The 26,210-nt window shown below is 40.6% G+C and overlaps 1 protein-coding gene across 2 annotated transcripts; it reads right to left on the bottom strand.

Moving 5' to 3' along the window:
- Positions 1–932: 932 nt before the first annotated feature.
- On the bottom strand, positions 933–25,395 carry PDC (phosducin). 2 transcript variants are annotated; one of them, XM_075286720.1, is made up of 4 exons: positions 25,259–25,395; positions 5,300–5,381; positions 4,936–5,096; positions 933–1,639 (listed from the first exon to the last, which is right to left on the bottom strand). In XM_075286720.1, the coding sequence occupies exons 2-4, from the start codon at positions 5,364–5,366 to the stop codon at positions 1,118–1,120; spliced, it is 750 nt and encodes a 249-aa protein (XP_075142821.1). In that variant the 5' UTR covers positions 5,367–5,381; positions 25,259–25,395; the 3' UTR covers positions 933–1,117. The 2 variants fall into 2 exon arrangements, with proteins under 2 accessions (XP_075142821.1, XP_075142820.1); XM_075286719.1 differs by having other exon boundaries at positions 25,255–25,374.
- Between the last annotated feature and the right edge of the window lie 815 nt (positions 25,396–26,210).

Raw genomic sequence — 26,210 nt, 5'->3', positions numbered from 1 at the left:
CTGATAAAAAAAAAAAAATGGCCTGGGCGCCTGCCTAGTAGCCGTAGTAGAAGCCGCATGCTACTGCGCATGCGCCCAGGCCATTTTTTTATATCAGCGTCAGTTCGCGAGTACCGGAGGACATCGGAGGAAGAAGAGGCGTGGATGAAGAAGACACACCCTTAATGCCCGCCCAGCGTGCACAATGCGTAAGTAGATCACATTCTTTTTTAGGGTTTTATTTTAAAACGGGGGGTAGTTTAATATAACATTTACGGTGCATGAATAGCCTTTTTAAAGGCTATTCACGCATATGTGGGGCTCTAGCAGCATGATTTTGCTGATAAAGCCCCTTTAACCCCCCTTATATGTCAATAGAGACCATGGCATTTAAGCAGTTGTTTATAGGTTTCGGGGTGTGAGAGGGTGTTGATGTGGTGTTATTACAAATGATAATATCGCATAGTGTAGTTTGCTACTGTTGGTTAAAAAAAAAAAAAATTCAATTAAAATTCCCCCTTTTTCTCCATTTTGAAATACTTTATTATGTAAGAAAATAATAAAAACCAATACATATTTGATATTGCTACGTCCATGACAAGCCATACAATAAAATAAATACATTAGCTATCCTGCTTGGTGAATGCTGCCAAACAATGCTAGAAATGCTGTTTTTGCTCACTTCACCTCCAAAAAAGCAAAATGAATAAAAAGTCATGAGCTTCAATATGGTTACAGTGAAACATAGAACTCACTCCCAAAAAATAAGCCCTCAGCTAGTTTTATTGATGGGAAAATTAAAATGTGGCTCTTAGAATATGGTCATGTAAAACAGGTCATTTGTTTTTTGTCCAAAGAAGTGTTTGTATTTTAAAAATGGAATAAGGACCAACACCCACACGTCTCTGATCCAGATAAGTATGGTGAAAAGAGTCCACGCTTACCCTAGGCGTCTTGATCAAAGTGTGTGAGGTACTACAATAAAGGAACTATAAGGAAAGCTGGTTTACATTGGTTAACATAACCATGAATATGCTTCACATCACTCCAAATATATTCCTATGATATTCCCTTTTAATTCTCTGAGCAAAGGAACACCTACATGTAAGGTATGTTATAACCTATGGGTATGTTTTAGCTATTCAATATCACCTTCCCCATCATCACATGCTATGCCTTGGATTTCTCGCTCAGGCAAAAGCCCATATTCATTGAGAAAAGCCTCCACATCCCCAGCAAAGAATTCCTCGCTCAAGTTTTCTGTAACATTGATGAAGTTGCTAATAAGTTCTCCTGCCTTATAGACCAATAGAGTTGGGAGGACTTCTCTAGAGAACCGTTCTCCAGCTCCAGTGTCAGCTGATCTAATTTTACAGAACTTCACTGTGGGATACTCTAAAGCAAGGCAGGTTAAACAATTATTCAGCGCCTCACAAGCCTTGATCTCCTCACAAAAAATATGAACTATTACTGTAGTGCTTTTTCGCTCCTTTTCTATTGCTTCTAAAAATTCATTCCCACTGTTTAGCTCATAAAGGCACCCATATTTAGGGCCAAAACTCAGCTTCTGGTGCATGTCCTGCATACATTGTTTGCGGTACTTTTGTAGACAATTTTCATCTTCTTTGTCGTGGATTAGCTCATATTCTTGCATACTCATCTGTGAACAAAAGGAATAACATTTTAGAGGTACAACTTGGTAAAAATCACTTACCCTCACAATGAGTATTTACTCTTAAGATTTTCACAGACTGTGACACATTATAATATATATGTATATATATATTAAACACACACACATATATATATATATATATATATATATATATATATATATATATACACACATATACACATATGTGTGTGTGCGCTAGTAGCAGTAACCATCAGATGGAATTTTGCCATCTATCCTTGTATTTTACAGTTACACATATCAAGCATACATATATTTCCTTGCTTTATCTGTTTTTGAGTCTTGGATATCCTAATGGTTATTTCTATCTAAACATCATTTTGATAGCCGCATATAGTACAAACGTTACAAATCCTGTAAATGCATTACTCCCTACTTTCCCACAACACACGTGCCAAACTAAGGTTACTGAATTTCCTAACACAATTTTACTTTACATGTTCCTGTTCATGTTCCTATTACCATTAAAATTCAGTCCAATCTACGAACAACGTGTTAAAGAGCAAACAGAGCTGAGCAGATTGATATATCATTTTGTAGAACAAGGTTCAGTGTAACTTATGTTGGTTATAATTCACACTCTTTCTAGGCTTAGGAGATTGCTGGGCAGTCTCACTCGCCACACAACAAAAAAAACAAAAAACTTTTTGTCTGCTACTGGGAATCTCCATTTGTCCTAAACTAAATCGAGTGTGTGGATTCCAAATCCGAAGTCAGAATTATTGTAACACGTCAGGAAATTTTGCTATGCAATGAATTAAGCACTTGGAAAGCATTGAACGAGTTTGAACAGAACGAGTTTTACTCAAACAATTAACTGATCTACATCAAAGTTTTCATAGTGCACAGTGTATGAAAATGTAATGGAATAGAAAAATTTAAAAACTTTGTTTTTCAGTTTAAAAGTTTTACTTGAGCAAGGCCCAGGACTGTTAAAAGTGCTGTTTGTCATCAGACATTTTCCTGTTGGGATTCCAGTGGCCATGATATTTGTTCTCCATTGTAGAAATATCTTTATGGAACCGCTCTCCATGTTCGTGACTTGTGTTTCCCAAATTGGGTGGGAAAAAGTTGAGATGGGAATATAAGAAATGCATTTTCAATTAAATTCGGCAGCCAAGTTATTCATATGCTGTAAGCCTGTTGTCTACTAATTCAGCAGAGTTTTCAGCTTGGCTGTTCCCAAGGAAGTTCTGCACTACTAGCACAAATACATCCCAAGCTGTAAGGTTCAGAGGGTTGAGTTTTGTTCTGAATGTTTCGTCATACATTTTTGTTGATTTCGAGGCCAATAAAAATTCCTGCCTTAATTTTAGACTCAGTTTCAGTGAGCTAAGCTTCTTCAAATACTGGAAACATTTTCCATCACGATCAAGTGCAATTACAACAACATTTTTCATTAAACCAAGTTTAATTTGAAGTGGTGGAAGATAAACTTGAAGTGGATCGACCAGTATTTTGTGTCACATTGTACTGACCAACTGTGTGCTCGACTGAGGCTACTGTCTCATGTTGTTGTCATCACTACTGTCCCATTGGCACAAAAAAACAAATATGCTTTGTGCACCCTGACTGTAGGCCAAGTAGCAGCGCTACCACTTTCAGGTCAGCAGAAATTCTCCATTTATGTTCTGAGTTTTTGATCATTTCCAAGCACTAAGCATGGGTCTCTCTCATTCCAACTGCATTAGCCAATGGAACAGATGGTAACATCTAACTCCAAAATAAGACCATTTACATCAGTACAGAAACAGACGTCGCTTTTCAATGTATAGTATGCAGCTAACTTGGCGTGTCAATGATGAAAGTGAGAAGTTTTGGTGCCGGACATTCCATTCCATTCCGTATTTCCAATACATAATGCATTAATATTATAACTGAATAGGCTTTGCATGTATAACTTAAAATCTAGATGTGTCAGGCAAATTCCGAGTTCATATTTGGAATCAGCGCACTCATTTTAGTATGAATCACATGTTTTTCTTTCAGTAGCAAAATCATTGTTGCCCGCTGTAATAGGCAGCCTTGTCATTAGGAGCATGCATATACAGAGATAGCTTTCATGTACTACAAAGGCCACCCAGTGCTCAGCTCTTAATTTATAACCTGCTGATAGAAAATTGCATGTATGATGTGATGGCATACCTCCCAACTTTCAAAGGAACGAAAGAGGAACAGAATGTGTGGCACGCCACAGTGAATTTTATCCCCACTCATTTCCATTTTGACCCTGCCCATTCATTTTTCTTTGTGTCCCCATACCATATAATGCCTCTACAGTGGCCCTGACATGGTATGCCCCAATATAAAGTCCCTCTCCTAGTGCCCTCAACAAGCTAATAACTCGCCACAATCCTTTGCTGTTCTCTTGTGTCTGTCTCTCCTTCTGAAGCCTTGTAGGGAGCAGCAGGCGAAATGTAAGTGATGTCACCACGTCGTGCCTATTGCTCTGAAGACACCAGGAGCAAAGATGGAATGGTAAGGCGGGGAGAAGACGGTTACCTGCTTTATTGTTGTATTCATTTGAAAACAGGACATACTTTCCACCAACCAGGAAAGAATCCAGGGCTGATCTGCTGAATCCGGGATGGTTGGAAGGTACATGATGGGTTCCCTTTAAAGGGAGAAGAGAGATACCGAGCGCTCTGAGTGTAGTATAATAAAATATTATTGAAATGTCAGGTGATGGATGAGGTACCAGATGGCCTCTCACCTTGTGGGGTTGTGTCAGTCACAACACGCTTTACTGCATGTAGATGTCAACGATGGGGTAGCAGCCATTCAACCCTTTAACACCAAGGAGGAGGATTCAAGGAAAAGACAACAATGTGGACCTCAATCCACAACAAGGGGATCCGCGCTCACTGGTACCACATTGAGGTCCACATTGTTGTCTTTTCCTGGGTAGTCTTTCAGCACCAGAATTGCTTCTATATGCTACTGTGAAAATCCCTATGCAGATGTGTTGTCCACGGCACCCAGGGTTTGACTTCATCTGTTGGAGCACCCATTTTTGTCTGTGGTTGCTGCATATAGTAATTATCAGTGTTAGATGGCAGCACTGGCTGGTACTTGCAGGTGAGAATGGGGCCCTAGCAGGCAGGGCCACACAATATAATGGCATGTTCACTATGCCACATACAAGCCCTACAACAGCATACAAGTGGTTTAGAAGTGATTTTATTTGGTGGAAAACTTCCTCTAATAAAAATATTTATTAGAAATCTCTATTTCCATCAAATGGTTTGCGGTTACTGAGTTACCTTACGATTGAATTTTTCTCTTGTATCCTTTTCCTCTTTGCTTGGTGTCCTGTAAGGAGAAGACATTTGACGGAGGATTTCCTTTTTGCTTGGTGGTACTGCCTCTTGGTCTTCACTGACCAGCTTGAACTTTCTCCAGTCATGTATGACACCTTTTGGGCCTGTGTAAATAAATATTACCACCAAATGATTGTCCAGAATCCTCACTGATCTATATGTAGGATAGAACAGTGATTTCCACACTAAGTGCCACAGGTTATAACAGTATCGTGCAGTAGATACCATTTTTTTTTTTTTATAATTCATTTCAGTATAAAATTGTGCATAATCTTACACTCACGGCTATTCTATTTTTGCCTTTTACCTGTGTTCGTGGCCGAGCCTTCAAAATCAGTCTCTTCTTCGAGGCTTTGTGTGTCTAAGTCTTCCATGATTATATAGTGACTCTGTAGTAATGAAAACATCACTGTCATTACATAAAAAAGAAAAAAGACTGGTTTCAGATCAGCAACAAATGATATTAAAGAATGGCACATTGCGTAATTATAACTAATCCTATATACTTAAAAGTGGATGTCCAGTGTTGGGGGGGGGAAGTACCTCCCTTGCACATATACTGTGTATGTTATTGCAGCTAAAACCATTTGGTGAAAAAAATAAAGCAACTTTGCTTAACCCCTTCCCGCCGACGGCATTTTTCGATTTTCATTTTTCCTTTTTGACTCCCCCCCCCTTCCAAACCCCATAACTTACTTTATTTCTCTGCTCCCAGAGCCATATGAGGTCTTAATGTTTGCGGGACAAATTGTTCTTCATGATGCTACCATTATTTATTCTGTACAATGTACTGGAAAAAAATTCAGAATGGGGTGGATTTGAAGAAAAAGTGCATTTGTGTGGTTATCTTATGGGATTCGTTTTTATGGCACTCACTATGCAGCCAAAATGACATGTCACCTGTATTCTATGTTACGGTACGATTCTGGGGATACCAAATTTATATGGTTTTATTTACATTTTAACCCCTTAACAAAAATCCAAAACTGTGCCAAAAATGTTTTTTCTAAAAGTCGCCATATTCTGACACCCGTAACTTTTTTTTTTATGTATACTTTTGTCTATAGGCTGACCCCTATGCTAAAGTCATATAAAACAAACCATAACATAGAGGGGTGCTATCAGGGCCGGCGTCAGCGCATGGCATAGTCGGGCAAGTGCCGGGGCCCACAGAGCCTCTGGGGTCCCCCTGGCACTTGCCTGCCCCAGCACTTGCCTGTCCCAATTTCATAGGCGATTAAAGCAGGAGCTGTGACAGCTCAGCTCCTGCTTTAACGCTGCGGCCCGGCTTCGGTGTGTGTAGGCGCGATGTGATTACGTCACATCACGCCTACAACAATGTGAATGGCATGAGAGCAGAGAGAGGAGTGGCGGGGGAGCGATGGAAAGTGAGTAAGTGTTTGTTTGGGTTTTGTGTTAAACATTAAGGTGGAACATAATGAAGGGGGCCCATGAAACTGGGGGGCAATTGAAGGGGAGGGGGGAATGGCATGACACTGGGGCAGATGAAGGGGGAAGGGACGTCATGACACTGGGGCAGATGAAGGGGGGGGAAATGGCATGAAACTGGGGACAGAGATGGAGGGGGACATGAAACTGGGGGCAGAGGAAGGGTGTATGTAAAACTGGGGAAAAGATGGAGGGGGGCATATAATTTACAGGTGACTGTAGGAGGATTATAGTGTGTGGGAGCACACGAAAAATTAATGAGAATGGGCGGAGTCAACATAAAAGTGGGCAGAGCTAAATTTGCTGCAGGGCGCAGAGGGCGCTGCACATTTTGTCCTTCTTTCTACTCTTCAAAAGTTGGGAGGTATGGCATTGGTGACGCCACGCTCCTGCGTGACGTCACTCGCTTCATCTGTGACGTGCAGTGTCCCGACTCCCCCGCCTCCTCCACAAGGGGGCCCACTGAGGCTCTGTCGCCCAAGGGCCCATAAAAACCTGGAGCCGGCCCTGGGTGCTATTATACTGTGCTCTCAGCCACATACGTTTACCGCCATTTGCCTTGATACACCTGTACACTTTTCATTAGAAGCAATGTAAGTACATGTGCAACCCACAATTAGAGGTAAATGTATATGACTGGGAGCAGAGTGGGGTAACGCCTTTAGGATTTCACACTATGTACCTGGATGCTGCATACATTCCCCAGTCATCGATACTTTCACTTTTCTGTGAGTGAAACGCAAATTAATTTCATCCACTTTTAATTCCTGGCGGTGCGGTAATAGCAAAACCACCGCCAGGAATTAATGAGTGTCGCACTTACAGCAAAGTGACAGCACTGGTGCCCGGGGATTGGATTTGGCCATAGTCGCACCTCAGCATACAGTGTGTCACCACCCAAAAAGAATCACCCTAAGGCTGAGGCTCCATGTTGCAAAAATGCAGCTTTTTTGTTGCAGATTTTGCTGCGTTTTTTTCAGCCAAAGCCAAGAATAGCTACAATAGCTATAAAGGAAGCTCTTACACTATTTTATTCTTAATCCACTCCTGGCTTTGGCTCAAAAACCACAACAAAGTCTGCAACAAAAAAAAGCTGTGTTTCTGTATTGTGGGGCCTTAGTCTAAGGCTGGACCCCACGTTGTTGTAGAAACACAGCTTTTTTAAAAATATTTTGCTGCATTTTCTGAGCCTAAACCAGGAGTGGATTGAGCAGAAGGGAGACAAATAAGCAGCTTCCTAAATATTTTCCATTCCTTTTGTAGCCATTCTTGGCTTTGGCTGAAAAAAAAAAAAATGCAACAAAAATGCTGCTTTTCCACAACATGGGGCCTCAGCCTCCTGTACTCAAATGGCACCGATGTGATTTTCACTGACCTATACATTAAAAATGAATTGACAGGGCTGCAAATGTAGATATAGGGTATGTATAGGACAGATATAGGACTTTCTTCATAATTTAATTCAATTTGGCCCAGACACAGCTGCAAAAAGAATGGTTGTTTGTATGGGCACAATGAAATATATATGTCCGTATTTTTATCCACAGTTGTGGTTAAAAAGTATGGTCACGTGCGTTACAGTTTAGCAATCCATGTGCCTGATATTAATAGTTAACCCCATCGTGTCCCTCATATTAAGGGTAAGTTCACATGGAGATTTTTGGTCAGGATTTTGAGGCCGTATCCGCCTCAAAATCCTGGCCAAAAAGATGACTCCAATCAATGGGAGTCGCTCAGAGTGCGAGATGCTCATTCTTCATGCCGAGTCGCCTCGCGATTCAGCCTGAAGACACTCACTCCTCCAGAGCGGAGTGCGTGGCTGGATGCCAGTGCACTGCACCAGTTTTCAGTCGTGGCTACCCAGTTTTTAGATCGGAACCTGAGGTGTCCTATACCTCAGCTCTAGCAGAGAATTTAATGGACGCTCCCCCTTCATTTAATACATGAAGGTCCTGTATTGGCTGCCGTGCCAGCAAAATATGCCAATGAATTGCAATACATTGCAAATTTCCAGCTTTTCTCTTGCAGGCTACATACTATAGCCTGCAATAGAAAATGATAGACAGGCCTGGGAGCCTTCACAAGGCTCCTGGCTGTCATAGTAACAAGAAGCTGTCCCCGGAGCTTGCTCCGGGTGCTGGTGATCCCCGACAAAATGGCAGCGCTCATGCGCTGCCGTAAAATGGTACTTCCGTCAACTTTAACCGAGGAACCAGAGGAGTTAATGCCTGCAATCAATGTGGGCACCAGTTGTGGGCATTAGCGTATAAAACAGCAGAGACTCAGTGACTATGGTGGCCGCCAGATTGCCGTTACTGTTACATCCAGTTCTTTATAATCTCTTTATTAAAAAGGCTATCTGATTTCTTTAGAATAAGCCGTCAAGATTAGATAGGAGTCCAAAACCCGGGACCTCCACAGATTACCTGTACTGTGAGCATGGCTCTCGATAATGTTTACATACCACTAAATACGCTACTCACTCTTTGTACAAACAGTAGCGGCGAATTTAGGTACTACAGTGCTGACTTGATGAAATCTATAGGATAGTTCTGCAGTACCTATACGTGCCGTTACCCCCACAGATCTAATAATGATGGCATATACTAAAGATAGGCCATCAATACCAGAAACCTGATCACCCCTATAATGAATTGGTGGATGGAAATGAAAGCAAGGTGTCAATTTTTGCTGATGATACAAAACTATTTAGGTTATTTTAAAAGTCAACTTGTAAAATATTACAGAAAGACTTAGATAAGCTGCGGGCATGGGCAAGAACATGAGGAATCGATAAATGTAAACGAATGCATTTAAGCTGCATTAATCATATTTCTGCATAAAACAATAAAATGGGGACAACAGAACGAGAGAAGAACTTGGGTATGCTGGTCACAAGTAAACTAAGTCGTAGTACTCAGTGTCAATCACAAGCTGCAAAACTATATACAGTTTAAGGGCTCATTCACATCTGCGCCCGGTCTCCGTTCTGAAGGTTTCCGTTTCCTGCACAAAACAGAGGCAGAAAACGGAAACCTGCAGGACTCTTTCAATCCCATTCATTTGAATGGGTTTGAAAAGTGTTCAGCAGTGAGCGCCAGTGAGTGTTTTATGCTCTCCACGGCGAAACCGATTTTTTTTAAACCGGACACAGAGTCGGACATGCAGTACTCTGTGTCCGGTTTAAAATAACCGGTTTCGCCGCGAAGAGCTCAAAACGCTCACCGGTGCTCACGGCCGGACTCGGCATGACAGGTTTCCGTCTTCTGCATGCAGAAGTAAGGTTTAAAACAAAGTAATAAAACATGTGATCTCAGCTTAATATTACCCCTCTATAAATCTCTTGTATAACCACAACTCAAATAAGGGCATTTTTGGGCACACATTTCAAAAAGACTGTAAGAACGCTAGGGATGGTGCAAATAAGGTTGACTAGATTATTAAATGGGATTAGAGGTCTCCTTTATAATATAAATATATAAAAAAACATGCTTATCTTGGGATCTGATCTGTACTTGTATGAATATGTACATATTGTGCCATGAGTACAAGTAGTCGCACTATAGGATGTCCTTAAAGAGGACCTTTCACCTCCTGGAGCACATGCGGTTTTATATACAGCTAGAAAGCCGACAGAGCACTGAATTCAGCGCACTATCGGCTTTCACTTTCTGTGCCCCCAATGGAGAGCTATCGGTGCCAATATCGTAGCTCTTCACTGTCAGAAGAGCGGTGTACTGTGAGAACGGTGAGGAACGACTCCCTCCCCTCCTGATAGTACTTGTCCATAGACGAGCACTCTGGGGCGTTCCTCACCACTCAGCATCATTACTGGGCGGTAAGCAACGCCTCCTCTCACAGTACAACGCTATAGACACTGCTGTAAGGAAGGGCGCTCCTGACTGACTGTCAGAAACGCACTTCTGACAAAGAAGAGCTACGGTACTGGCACTGATAGCTCTTCACCGGAGCCACAGCGCACTGTTGGCTTTCTAGCAGTGTATTACACTGCATGTGCCCCAGATGGTGAAAGGTCCTCTTTAACACTAGATTCTATGGTAGCATTCAAAAAAGAGCTAGATAGTTATCTAATAACAAATAACATTGAAGGTGCTGCCAAACAGTGTTCAGAATATGGTCACTATGTAAGTGAAACACCAATTAATTCCAAGGTATTTCGCATTTCTAACACCAAAACCATAATGTCAGCAATGAGAAATAGCCTGTTATTCAAAGGGTTGGCCCCTTTCAGACCAATATTGAGAGACAAGTTCATATAATAAAAAGAAGTTATGTGATGTACAACCAGGTGCACAGCGCGCCACAGTAAGTAAGTAAGAATTCTCTGCCTGGCTAGCTGCAACAGGATGCCGATGCAGTGCAATGGCATCCCGCTCCTGATTACGCCCAAATGAATGGGAGGCTCACACTGCGGACGCTGCAGCTGAGTCATCCACGGAATTTGTGGCAAGATATGGCATGCTGCTTTTTTCCCGCTAGCTAGCCAGCGGGGGGAAAAAAAGCGAGTGGCTCCCATTGAAGTGAATGGGAGCCTTTTTTGTAGGTGGATTTTGAGGCAGATTTTGAGGCACAGCTTGTTTCCAGGCAGATGTCTGATGACATTATGTTCACACTGAATTTTCTCAAGTAGAAGGTTGAGGGTCCATTCACATGGAGGAAAATGGTGTGGAATTTTCCACGCTGAAAAAAAAAAGCCTCCATTGATTTCAATGGGTTCTGCTAGCTTTATTCTTTCCACTACCGGATTTTTCTGCTAGCAGAAAATTCGGCTAGTGGAAATAAAAGCTAGCAGAACTCATTGAAATCAAGGGGAGGCTTTTTTTTTCAGTGTGGAAAATTCCACACCAAATTTCTCACCATTTTCCTCCGTGTCAATGGACCCTGAAGGTGACTTGCAGTGGCTCACATTGCTGTCCTGTCTGGGCAATCCCTTTAAATTAAAGGGGTTGACCTCCTTCAGACAATATCGAGAGACAATTATTATTGTTTGTATAATAAAAAGTTCTACAATTTTCCAATATACTTTCTGTATCAATATGATATGGCAGCAAGCAGAGATCTAGAAAACTGAGAAATTGATACAGAAAGTATATTGGAAAATTGTAGAACTTTTTATTATACAAACAATAATAATTGTCTCTCGATATTGTCTGAAGGAGGTCAACCCCTTTAATTTAAAGGGATTGCCCAGACAGGACAGCAATCAGCGTGGAAAATTCCACACCATTTTCCTCCGTGTGAATGCACCCTGGACCTTCTACTTGATAAGGGCCTTGACTGCAATTTTGTCTGAATAGACCAGCTCTTTAGATTTAATTTGATTTCAAGATTATGGGGGGGGGGGGAGTCATTAAGATTAGTACTTTATCATGAATTAGGCCCTGCATTCCAATAGCCTTGGGGCTGGAATAGATTTAGGATTTTGGTATTTTTGTGGCATAAATGATAAAGAATATGGTGCCATATGAGGCCAGTACAAAAATGCCAATTGCAACTATTTTAATAGTAGTCTCAATATAAAATGGGGCAGACCATGATATTCCATCTTAGAAAGATGTACAGATAGTATGTTGCAGGCAAGTCTTTTTGCTGTACACCTTCAAAAGAACCTACTGTATATCATAATGATGAAAATGATAGTAAATACGGGGCAACACGGTGACTCAGTGGTTAGCAATGCAGCCTTGCAGTGCTGGAGTCCTGGGTTCGAATCCCGCCAGGAACAACATCTGCAAGGAATTTGTATATTCTCCCCGTGTTTACATGTATTTCCTCCCATTCTACAAAGACATACTGTTAGGAAAAAATTAAAAAAAAAAAAAAAAAAAAGTACATTGTGATCCCTATATGGGCCTCACAATCTACATTTAAGAAAAAAAAAAAAAAGAAAATGATAGTAAATACAAAAATGTATTAAAGATCAAGGGAAATTATGTGTAGGGCAAACAGAGTAAGAAAAACTGGCTTTTGAGGGGTTAAAAACATTGAAAAAAAATATTTGTGGACCACTTAGATAAATGACTAATTCCTGCTAAATACAGCACGTGAGAGGTTTGTCTGGCATGAATGCCCATTCCCTACATGTATTTATAGCTGAGAGGTAAGAAGTTAATGTGATTGGATTAAGATAAACAAGGCAGGCTGAAATGACGAACAATGCTTCCATGTTTGCTACAAATAACCGGAGTTGTTAAGAGGCTACTGGCTTACTACTTCTATCCGATTTGAAAGAATTACCTTATAGTAGGGATGTGCATATGAGAATTACTTGCTTCACTTCTGGGTCCCCAAGTTTAGACTATATCTAAGACATCAACGTCTATAGTGATTTTAGGTTTTTTGGTTTCAGACCCTACTGAAGCATTTGTATCACAAGTATACAGAATCTATATTAGATATAGATTAGATATATTAGATATAATATAAGTATCAGAAGCTATACTTTACATTGTGTTTGGTTACCTGTGTAGAAATCTGCAGCTGTTCAGAAGCTGCAGTACCAAGTGAAATTATCAAATTTGTGGTTAAATACACTGATAAAAAAAGATGTTAATGTTGTGAACTTTTGACTTTCAGGCTCCAAATCTCACCATCCACTACAGCTTCGAACGTGAGACTACTATCATTTTGTAGATAATTATCTCGGCTATCTCATACCTAAATTTGACTTGCAATTATTTAGCATATCATTAGTTATGCACATTCTTGACATGTAACTGTATTGTTACTGTTTTGTAACTGTGCAGGACGTGGGTTCACTTATGATCCCCTGCTCTTGGGCCTCCTGTTGTAATCTGTTTTAGCACAGCTGATGGTTCGTTACAGTGTATCAGTCCAGCCAGTACTCTGAGTTCCCTCTGGTTTGCTAAGAGTTCACATTAGTTGCTCCTTATTGACAATTTGCCTTCTAATCCCTTCTGGGGTGGATTCGGGGCTTCTAATATACAGCCCTTTATTCCACTCTTGGGTGCTTGCTATTAGCCTCTTTAGCGCGGGCTAGTGTTTACGGTTTTTCTGATTTACTTATATTTTGACCTTGGCTTTTCCCTCGACCATTCTTCTGATTCTGACTTTTTACCTAGTTGCCCATCTGGTTCAGACCCCTTGGCAAGTTTGAACACCAGTTTTTGTTGTTTGTGTTGACTGCATTCAGTGTTCACTTATTATAGTAAGGAACCGTCGCCCTCTACCACTTATGGTAGTTTAGGCAAGTAGGTAGGGACTTCGGGGTGGGTAGCATCAGAGCTCACTCCATCCTTCCAGGTTCCTGCAGAAGCTACTGGGAAGTTGCTTAACCGACAATTCCCTAACACTAGTCTTGTTGGATACTCAAATATAGCTCAGCATTGAGACCACCATCGATCCTTGTCAAAGTTCCTTCAATTACTCGATCCATTAGCCTTCTTTTCCCTTTGTGCCAGAATTGATAGATTTGTGATGAGCTGACTTGTTGACTCTGATATTCTTCTGGGACGCCCACCTCTTGGCTTTTGAATAGATGGACAGACTTCATTTCTTATTGTTCCAACTGTCATGGCACTCACATGATGCAATTTGGCAATTTTCTTGGCCAAGAGACTATTGATGAGCCTTTTTACATTCATACGGTGAGCTCCAATCTCCTTTTTGCTTTGTTGTAGACTATTGATGAGCTGGATGATGCTGTTTTGCTTTTCATGGGAAATCTTCATGGCTGTTCCTTGATTTGAACCAGTGCCCTTTCACTTGGGAATCACCCTAATAACACACTGAGCTACATGGGAATGTGAGAACAGTTTGTAACTTATAGTATACTAGCAGAAGGACCTGGCTTCACACAGGTAGATTTCATTCTTTGTTTGTGTAGTGGCCCCATAAGAATCAGCACTGGTCTATTTTGTATGGCGTTTGTGTGTAGTTTAAATTTCTAAGAATGCTGAATCCAGTATGACAGTCCAGTATAGGTGCTGTGTTGTATTTATGGCTGTGTTGTTATGTAAATGTAGTAAATGAAATGTGAACTTCTCTTTAGCTGATACTGAATATTTAAGGACGTGCGAACTACTATTGACTAATCCAAGTCATAAATACAGTGTTGGCCAAAAGTATTGGTCCTGCAATTGTCAGATAATACTCATTTTCTTCCAGAAAATGATTGCAATCACAAATTTTTTGGTGTTATTATCTTCATTTAATTTGTCTTCAATTGAAAACCACAAAAAGAATTGTCAAAAAGCCAAATTGGATATAATTCCACAGCAAACATAAAAAAGGGGGTGGACAAAACTAAATCACATTTGCAGCCAATTGAAATGGATTAAAGTTGATTCATCCTCTGTCCTGTGTCCTTGTGTGTACCACATTGAGCATGGAGAAAAGAAAGATGAACAAAGAACTGTCTGAGGACTTGAGAAGCAACTTGTGAGGAAGCATGAGCAATCTCAAGGCTACAAGTCCATCTCCAAAGACCTGAATGTTCCTGTGTCTACCGGGCACAGTGTCATCAAGAAGTTTAAAGCCCATGACACTGTGGCTAACCTCCCTAGATGTGGATGGAAAAGAAAAATTGACGAGAAATTTCAATGCAAGATTGTGCGGATGGTGGATAAAGAACCTCGACTAACATCCAAACAAGTTCAAGCTGCCCTGCAGTCCGAGGGTACAACAGTGTCAACCCGTACTATCCGTCGGCGTCTGAATGAAAAGGGACTGTATGGTAGGATACCCAGGAAGACCCCACTTCTTACCCAGAGACATAAAAAAGCCAGGCTGGAGTTTGCCAAAACTTACCTGAGAAAGCCAAAAATGTTTTGGAAGAATGTTCTCTGGCACTGGACTGCTTGACCGTGTGCACGGCATTATGAAGTCTGAAGACTACCAACAAATTTTGCAGCATAATGTAGGGCCCAGTGTGAGAAAGCTGGGTCTCCCTCAGAGGTCATGGGTCTCCCAGCAGGACAATGACCCAAAGCACACTTCAAAAAGCACTAGAAAATGATTTGAGAGAAAGCACTGGAGACTTCTAAAGTGGCAGCAATGAGTCCAGACCTGAATCCCATAGAACACCTGTGGAGAGATCTCAAAATGGCAGTTTGGAGAAGGCCCCCTTCACATCTCAGGGACCTGGAGCAGTTTGCCAAAGAAGAATGGTCTAAAATTCCAGCAGAGCATTGTAAGAAACTCATTGATGGTTACCGGAAGCGGTTGTTCGCAGTTATTTTGTCTAAAGTTTGTGCTACCAAGTATTAGGCTGAGGGTGCCAATACTTTTGTCCGGCCCATTTTTTGGAGTTTTGTGTAAAATTATCAATGATTTGACTTTTTTTTCATTCTCTTTTGTGTTATTTCATTGCAAGCAAAATAAAGATATTAATACCAAAGAGTTTGTGCTTGCAATCATTTTCTGGAAGAAAACGAGTATTATCTGACTGAATCGCAGGGGTGCCAATACTTTTGGCCAACACTGTAGTTTGGTTGTTGTGGAAAAAAAAGCCTGGTGTAAAGCTGTGCATATGTCAAGACTGAAGAACCTGCGAGTTTACAGTGGTCCATAAGCATCATGTGTATCTCAGTTTGGATATCAGTGAAAAACCTGTGATCAGTTGTTATGGAAACTAGGTATAAAACTGTGTGACTCATTCATGCGGGCAGTGCGCGGCAAGCACACGGACCCCATTATAGTCTATGGGGTCCGTGTGCTTTTATAGCACAGCGCTTACAATTGCGTTTGTGTTCCGTTCGGGGGTCTCCATGCAGACTCTCCCCAGATGAAATACAAAAGAAAATGTGAACAGGGCATTATTTTCAGTACGGAGACAAAATTCTGCAAGTTCTACATTTCTCTCCGCACAAAAAAACTGAAAGCAGACGGAAATGGCACAAACTGATTACATACTGATTACTTTTAAACCCATTGAAATTAATGGGTTTTCATCTGGACCGTTTATAATCCTTATTTGACATCTTCAAAAACTGATTTCAAACGGAATGGCCAAGTGCAGATGTGAACCAGGCTTCAGTGTAGCTTGGTAAAGGGACAGTTTTTGATGGCCATACACATTAGATAGCTTCCCCCTCGTTCCCATCTGTGTTGGTATTCTGTCCGGGGGAATCCGCATGAGGACCCCCCCGAACGGAATACCATAAACAACTGCAAGCGGTGTGCCAGTGAAAGCACACAGACCCCATAGACTATAATGGAGTCCATGTGCTTGCCACCAGATCTCTGCAGGGATCACGCGGACAGGAAAGTAGTTTACAATCTACTTTCCTGCCCGCATGATTTGTGCGGGCAGTGTGCAGCAAGCACACGGACCCATTTATAGTCTATGGGGGTACGTGTGCTTTTACTGCACACCGCTTGCAGTTGCGTTTGGTATTCCATTCAGATGGTCCCCAATGCAGACTCCCCGAACGGAATACTGAACGCAGATGTGAAACAAAAAATACACTCTTTTGATTCTCTTGTAAACATGTTGCAGTTCGGATGCCCTTATACATTATATGAAAGTCAGTTAGCATGACCAACATCCGAACATGTAAGGAGATGTTCCAAACATTCCCTCGGTGGCAGAGGTTGTAATCCAAAATGTCTGATCCTTTGTTCCTGTGGAAGATAAGTCACTTGCAGTTACTCATATTTCTCAAGAACTAAGGATCCAACATGGCTTCTTTCCCCAAACCTCTGCCATTGAGACACTTTTGGGCTTCTCTTATTGTTCATCTAATGCATTAAGGGCTACTTAAAGGGATTCTCAAGGGTGTATGTTTTTAAATGTATTTAGTCCTTTTATTCATTAAAACCTTCCTAATATGTTCCATATATATTGTGAGAGAGTGAAGGGTGTGGTGTGGGAGGACAGGTATGCTCCAGCCAGGCAGATAAAGGGTGTTTGGTAAAGACCCACACCAGGCTTAGACAAGCCCCCCTCAATCTGCCATCTTTGTACACCTATTAAGCCAGTCAGATGTATTGCAGGGTATCATATGAGTGATTAGAGGATCATCCATTCTAGTCCCCTACTAGAAATAAAATGGGAAAGTTTATATTTGTTTTAAAAAATTGTGTTTTTTTTTTGTCTAAGTGAAAAAAAAAAGGCACCAAAGAATTGGCATGATTATTATCGCTGCATCCACAATGCCTGGAATTGTAAAATTATCACGTAAACAATCACAGTAAATACGTTAGAAAATTAAATAAAGTACAATTACTGATTTCTGTAGATCCCCCTCTCTAAAGGTCCATTCACACAGTTTTTGGCCCTGATTTTGATGCTGAATCCGCCTCAAAATCAGCCTCCAAAAAAAGCCTCCCAATAGATTGGGAGGCTTTTTTTGGAGGCTGATTTTAAGGCAGATTCAGCGTCAAAAAACTGTGTGAATGGATCCTAAAAACTTCATAAGATGTGATCAAAAATTCAAATGCACCCCAAAATAGTGCCAGTGAAACCAGTCAACTTGTCCTACAAAAAACAAGTTCTTTTTCAGTCAATGAAAAAGTAAAAACAAACATCGTTTTTAACATTCTTAACAACTGTATTACCGTAATTTGTTTTCTCCACAGTCATACTGACACACTGAATAAAGTCATGTCATTTAAGCAACATAGTGAACTTTCCTAAACTAAAGCAGTTGTACAATTGCTGTTTTCTTTCTCTATATGATATGTGCTCTAAAATACTGTCCAGCAATAAACTCTGGTAGGGTGGCAAAAAAAAGAAAATCAATGCAACGTAAAAGTCGATGAGATTGAGGCTGTGGTCACACCTAGTTGGATTCCTGTTTAGGGATTCCATCCACCATTCTGCTTGGGTTTGGGGTCCAGGGGTTTCCGTGAGTAACACCTTTTTAAGCAGATGGGGTTTCTTCTTTTTTTTGGGTCCCCAAGAGGACCCAAATGCCAGAGACCCCAACGCAGGTGTGAACCTTAGAGGGCATTCAAATGACTTGTGTTTAAAAAATTCTCGCTCTTCACCTACAATGCCCACTGACCTAAATGCTACTGTAAATGTAAACTTTACAGTAGCGCTCATGATCATACATAAAACCAGAAACATAACTTGAAGCTTCTGGACTCAATGCAAAATTTGTAATGGGGACCCTACCAACCTACCTTGTGCCATTGAGAGTACTGGTATATTTTATAGGGGCAGAGGGAACTATGAGCTCCCTCTCAGGGTCCAGGGTCTGGTAGTGACTGCTACCTCTGCACCCCCCATAGCTACGCTCCTGTATAGGTCCTTCCTCTCATTTTCTGTGCCATGTACAGGACAAGTTTGTGGCACAACTACAGCAGGAACACCCTGAGTGTGCAAAGTCCTGTGGCCATGTTTGTTTAGAATGTACTATGATCTAATGTGTACAGAGGCCTCTCGACTGTCCTCCAGCAACGGATGTCAAGCATGCATGTTTATGGTAGGGTCAGAAGTAGAGATGGGTTTGGTTTTTAGCTAAATAGATAAATGGTGGCTTCATCTTGGATGAACTAAAATGGCTGCCATGACATGCATTGTGATAAATTATTATACTCTGGGGTCTGAATAGAGGTGGAAGCCCAGGGGAGGAGACAAAAATGAAAACATTTATACTCAACTCCCCTCACCTCTTTTGGGCCTCCTTGTCTCCCCCGTCACTCTCCTGCTAACTGAGGCCTGTGATTGGACTATAGCGGTCATATGAGCACACCAAGGCCCAATCACAGGCCTCAGTGGTAACCCTGAGCGCATGGCATCACCAAAGAGACCGAAAGAGAGCAATGGGCGCTGGAGGCCCAAAAAGGTGAAGGAACAGGAGTATAAATATATATATTTTTATTTTGCATACTTCCCCTGAGCCCCCCACTTATTACACTCTAGGGTCTTTAAATATAAACACAAAATAACTATTATATAATGAATTTATAGAATTCTGTGGAAATTGGCTTGGATGACCATTTTGTGCACACAACGTGGCTACATAATTGCTATGTGTGACTATGTCCAAGAAGGGACAGAAACAACACAATAAATAAAATGACAATTTTTATTAAGTGATAATAAATATGAAAACATAAATTACACATAAACAACAGGGGGTAAATTCTTCACAAAAAGGCAGGTGGTGTGTGGTAATAAATAGTATATAGGTCTAGGGTGAAAAAAGTATGTATATCACAGTCAAATAATAAGGGTTCACATGTTGTTGCAAGTGTGGCAGTTCCAAAGCAGATAGAAATATCCCATAGGTAAGAATGCACAACAGAGACATATGTGAAAATTATATACATAGAAGATAAAGCACCAACCCTAAGACCATAGTTATAATATAAAGCACCTACCACCCGTACCGCGCCCCGACGCGCGTTTCGCCCAACAGCTTCGTCAGAATTCTGTGAAAATTGGCTTGGCTGACCATTTTGTGCACACAACATGGCTACATAATGGCTATACTGTGTGATAAATCTTAATTGTGTACATTTGGCCTTACATAGACAATAACTGTATGTGATTTGTTTTGTTGCTTATCCAGCGGTCGCAAAATTACGCGCGCAACGACCCATTGAAATGAATGGGATCTGTTTTGAGCGCTCACATTCTGACACGTGTATACGTGCCAGAATGCGAGCCCGTTAACTCCGTGTGAACTGGCCCTAAGGCCTGATCTTGCAAGCTATCACAGTGATACAAAGAGCCCTGAGACAATACTAGCCATGAGTATAAACAAAATATGTATTCTTTATGATGCCTATTTGCATTTGGTAACACAGTATATATATATCATGATAATACCTGGCATGGGTGTTTATAAACCACAGTTTATACATGTATAGATAAGAATATCTCATATTCCTTATTCACAGATATGTGTAATGTAATACCCCAATAATAATATGAGGTCTACTCCATATGCTTGATTAATATGAATTGGCCACAAACATTGATACACAAGACCATGATATATCCAAACTTGTGAACCTTCCTTTTTTTAGTAAAGGAGTTTTCCAGAGTATGAAACTTCTTTGAAAATGCTTCACAGTGGGTTTAAAAATAAATAAATAAATAAATAAAAGAATTGATAGTCATTTACCCCAGCCTTCTGTCACTGAAATACTAATGCTGCCCATGTCCCTGCCAGTCTGCCATCCTGGTGTCTCACTACAGTGGAAACCCACCTCAGTCATTACTTGTCTGAGCAGTCATCTCATGGCATTCCCTGTGTGTGTCGAGACACTAGGAAGTCAAGGCCAGAAGGAACCCATGCAGTGGCGTAACTAGGAATGGCCGGGCCCCAAGGCGAACATTTCACATGGGGTCCCCCAAGCCCCCTAACCCCTCACAGATCCCCCCCCCCTGCAAAAACTGCACATACATTATTATGAGCTATAGTGGCTCCTACATACACATTATGTGCAATAGTGGCCCCTGCAAACACTACTAAGCCCCACAGTGGCCCCGGCACACACTACTACGCCCCATTGTGGACCACCCATGAACAATTATTATATTCTGGGGTCTTTTCAGATCCCAAAGTATAATGATTGGAGACCCAGGGAAGGATAAAAACATAAAAAACCCTGTTACATACCTCTCCCTGGCTCCGGCGCACTCCCCGCAGATCTCTCCAATGTTGAAACAAACGTCACGTGACCCAAGCCTGTGGCGTAATGCATAATGATGTTGACCTGGGCCACGTGACGTTGCCAAACAGGCCCGAAGCCTGCTGGAATCCAGAAGAGGTAAGTAATGTTTTTTATGTTCCCTCGCTTCCCCGGTCTCTACGATCATTATACTTGGGTTCTGGCCTTAGATTGGGTTTCCACATTGTTAAGCAGGCCACAGGTTTCAAACAATATGTGAAAGGAAAAGGATCTCTACTGCCAAAAAGCGTCAAATAGTGCAAAGTATGAAAACATTATATATTTCACGAAAACTTAAGTGTGATCATTGTAGAGACTTAAGCATAGTGAGGTTTCTACCAGAAAAAAAATCATTGGATTAAGATTCCCATTACAAAGCAGCAAACAGGTATTTGAAGCTGCTAGTGCCTCTGGAGTCCCATGAACCTCAAAGTGTAGGATTCTCCACAGGCTTTCAGTTGTGCTGTATAATACATCAGAGACCCGGTGGTACTATTACAGCAGATATCAGGAAGGGGTTATTTTATGAAAAAAAAATATTAACATTGGTAGGTTTTCCCAATAAAATTTGATTTATACTCTAATGGTTGAAGATTTGAACAATACACTTGATAATCCAAAAAATATATATATAATTTGCATAATAATTTGGAACGTGGTTTAACTATAGTCAACAACTGCTAAGAACACCAACAATAGCAGTATATATAAAATTTAGTACAATAGCGCTATTGTAATGCATATTTTAGCGGAAAAAAAAAAGAAAGTTACATGCAGTGGGGATTTCCTATTCCCTCTATGACAGAAAACTGGCATAAATGTGACATAAATGGGGGTGGCTGTGGCGCATCTTTGGGGTACAGCACTTTTACACAAAGATGCACCATTTTGATTTTTCTGCACCCCACCCTCTACTTTTTAACTAGTAAGCTAGGGATGTAATATTGTTACACCTCCTGTCTGGATGACTTTGTCAGTTATATGTTGTATGTGTTGCTATTAATTTATTAGATAACCGATTGGATTCATGGTCAGTTATGGTTGGTCTGACTATAGGATAATAACTAATGGCATTTCCCCTCCGATTAGTAGTGGTCTACTGCAGGGCTTCTCAAACTGTAAGGTGGGCCTCACTTTTGAGACGTGGCTCACTGACTGTTGAGGTACCAGTGTCAATGTGATTTCACAATAGAAACTCTCCACACAATAGCAGCTTTACATCATCAGTGTAGTCTCTGAGGTTAGAAAGGCTGAAGGAATTATGACATCATCTTCAAGAGTCCACAGGTTCTTCACCCAGCAGCAGTTTGGCCAGAGTCTGCAGACTGAATGCTCTATTCTGGGGGTAAGAGTCTTCTCTTATCTCCTCTCTGTGTGGTGATTTTCCTGACAGTGTGGGAGGTGTAGAATTGGGAAATTATTTGCTGCAAATTGGGAATATCACCAATGGGATGAGGTAGAAAGGGGGAAACTATACCTGCCATTGGGAGAGGAGAAGGTTGGGGGCAATGTTGCTACCAATGATGTTTAACTGTGGCGTTCATTTTTCTGGGAGGTGTTTTGTGCTGGACGCTGATATTTGGCACAGCTGGGGAAGGTATTTTGTGATCCAGTGTGGTATTTGGTCTTCCTATGGGTACTTCGATTGCTTTACTCTTAACTTTAACAATGGCAACAAAAGTTATTATGTGTGCAGAACAAATGGCATTTCTTTGGCACTCAGTGGCAGTATTTCTTAGGCCTTGGCATCAAAATAGATTGACTGGTGAGGTCTGAATCAAAAAAAAAAGTTTGAAAAGCCCTGGTCTACAAAAAGTTAAACAGTAAGGCCATAGGTTCATGTTGTCTACACTGTTATAGCGGTAAGTTATTAATTGGATGTAAATTGTTGGAACTTCACTCCACGAACAACCCTACATTAAGCCTCTGATAGGGGAACAGCTTAGCACCAAAATATATCCTTTATGTAGTACACAAAAAAAAAAAAAAAAAATACAAATGACCCTCCAATTTATATATATGGACTCAGTTTTTTTTTTTACAGGGTGTTTTTAGAGATGCCATCTCACATCCATGCTGTCACCCTCATGCCTGTTTTAAAAATCCTATTATGGTAATGGCTACTTACTGCATTATATAGTTCATACGCAGGAGGCGATCCAACACCTAAATAAATCTGGTTACATATGGAACTAAGCGGCTATGTCATTACCATAAAAAGGGGTGGAACGTATGAGCAATGGTTTTCATATAAAGTATCTTTAATCCCCTCTTATCATATCAGATGAGGAAGTGGTTTTAACTTTCTACTGGTATAAGTAGCAGAGTATGTGACTCAAGAAACAAATGGAACAGCACAATTCTTCTATCTTCTAATTCATGGGAATTTCACATCTCATGTCTTTGTACTATGTATTGAAATTTAGTGAACCTATAAGATATTCTCTATAAGTAGTATAGCTAACTAAATAGAAAAATAAGTATTTTTGTTCCCCTACTTGTTATTTTGCCAGTTCTGATTTTGTCCGTAAGCATTTGAGGGTTTTGACTTATCTTTTGATAAATGGCCTTGTTCAGAAATTTGGAGTGAAGTAGAAAAAGGTGCACAAATCTTAAAGATAAAACTGAGGCCTGGTTCACATCTGCATTTGGTATTCCATTCGGAATACCAAATTCCAAACGGAATACCAAACACATTGACAAGCGATGAGCTTATGAAAGTACATGGACCCCATAGACTATAATGGGGTCTGTATGCTTTCTGCACGTGTCATGCGGGCATGAAAGCAGTTCGTGATGTACTTTTCTGTCCGCATGACTTATGCAGACACCACGCGGAAAACACATGGACCCCATTATGGTCTAGGGGGTCCAGGTGCTCTCATAAAGCTCTCTGCTTATCAATGCATTTGGTATTCCTTTTAGGTGGGGTCCCCATGCGGACTCCCCGAACGAATTACCGAATGTGAACCAGGCCTTAAAGGCGTTTTCCCATAAAGATAACTGTATTTACATTTCTAGACAATTAATAGTTAAACATTTCTGCAAATCAAAAAAATTAAACAGTTTGCAGAGTTTTAAAAGTTTTCTCTAACAACTTAGTGGTGACAGTCTGTTGTCTTGATCAGTAGCCAATGGATCTGACCGTGAGAGCAGGAATGTTATATGCTCTGAAACCTAGCCATGATTTCCTTATTTTGGCGAGATTATCTTTTTAGTGTCCTTGCCTTTTTCTGTGTACTGAATAAGGAAATTATGACTGGGTTTGTCGACAACTGATAACCAGTAAGATTGTTACAGAAAATCTTAAATACCATGAAAACTGTTATTTATATTTGCAAAACTGTTTCACGTTTGCCCACAAATGTAAATATGGCCAAGTTCATGGGAAAAGCCCTTTAAATCCCACACTTTCTATACAATTCTCAAATCATCTAACATAAAAGTGAAGACTTTCTAACAGTTATTTCCACATATTTAGATACCTCTCTTCACGTCTGACATTTATCCATCTTGCTTGGCTTGTATCGGAACACAGCATAGAATTCTATGAACACAATTAGACACTGGCTACACAAAGATGTCAAGGAAATATGAAAATCTCAAATATACTGTGACTTTAATTACAGTAATTAATATTTGGAAGGTCTTTTGGTATTTCTTATCCAAAGGGTAAGAAGTTTAGAGTTTAGATTTCCCAGCTATTCCAGAAACTTTTAGTTGTGTAGTCTCAACCTAATTCGGTGTTTGTTGTGACTTGTATCTGTGACCTCTGGGGGGTGTAATAGGTGTTCTGAAGACAAAATTTATTACAGAAAAACCGAAACCGATCAAACTAAACTCTCTGACAAGTAATCATTTCAATTTGCATTAAAACCTCTGGTGCAATACTAAAAAATATTGACCAAGTTGCAATATGGACCAACATTAATGCAAGTAAAAGCAAATAAAATATGAAAATATATTATTTTAATAAAAATAATATTATTGAAACTAAACCAATGCTGATGATGTCACCTGAGAAACAACAAATGGGACATTTTAACAACTAATCTTGCCCCAAAACAAGACGTAATGTCCCCAGTTAATAACAGCAAATAGCAAAGATTTTATCTCAGCAATTATTGCAAATTCTTACCATGTATATGTTACATCTATGATAGAAATTTGAGATGTTCATAGGTTTAGAAATATTTTTACCTACTGTGATGTTCAGCTTCAGTTTCTTTTGGTGAGCTGTGTCCTTGAGCGGAGAGGGATTAAGCAGCCTCACAACTGTACTTGAGAGCAGGTGGACAGATTGGGAAGGCGGTTTAGCTCCCTGGATAATAATGATGACACTTGCAGAAATAGCCCTGTGTAAGTAATAGGATTATCAGAAGGATTTAGGAAATGTTGTTCATTAGTGCAGTCCAATAAGAAAAATGCTGATATCTTGAGTGGAAGAAACCTTCCAAAATAGCAAATTAATTATACGGCCTGCATGAGACACAATGTATAGTTGTACAGCCAAAGTCAACTATAGTTTCACACATGTGATGTTTATTCAGTTCTCTGTGTGTAAAGAAATTTACGAGAGCTCAGCGTATACAAATACAGACGTCGCACAGCTCAATTTGTTATGCAACTGTTAATTTTAGGCGCTTAAAGAGGACCTGCCAGCTTTCCTATTAAGTAAAAAATTTATTGTCCATGATGTAAAGCTTTTCTTTATTTCTATGTAAGAGGGTGAAACAGCCCCTGTGTAGTGAATGTGCAATGTGTAATTGAGTTGATGTTTTCATAACCTGACATTTTGTTGTTTGACCACAAGAGGTCGCTGTTGCAAGATAACAGGTAAAAGGAAAAAGGCGGCATGCCCCTGGAAGATTGATGTGGAGACACTGATTGTTGTAGGAAGGTTCTAGGAGCCATTTTGAGTCAGAGTGTGCTGGACTCTAGAGGAGAAGAGAGAGCTGTGGAGACATCTCTGTGCAGAGAGGGTCCTTGGAGGGAGAAGCCACAGCAAGAATAGCTGAGAATTTGAGACTTTCAGAGTCTGTCCAGACACCATCCTAAGGAGAAGATTACTGTCAGAGACTTGGCTGAGAAGTGAGACTGCCAGTGAGACCGCATGCTGTCCGAGGAGCTCCTCTTCACCCTGATGCTAACAGAGA

The sequence above is a fragment of the Leptodactylus fuscus genome, chromosome 9 (assembly GCF_031893055.1).
Source record: "Leptodactylus fuscus isolate aLepFus1 chromosome 9, aLepFus1.hap2, whole genome shotgun sequence".
Lineage (NCBI taxonomy): Eukaryota > Metazoa > Chordata > Amphibia > Anura > Leptodactylidae > Leptodactylus > Leptodactylus fuscus.
Note: the sequence above shows the minus strand (reverse complement) of the source record. Positions and strands in the feature narration are given on the sequence as shown.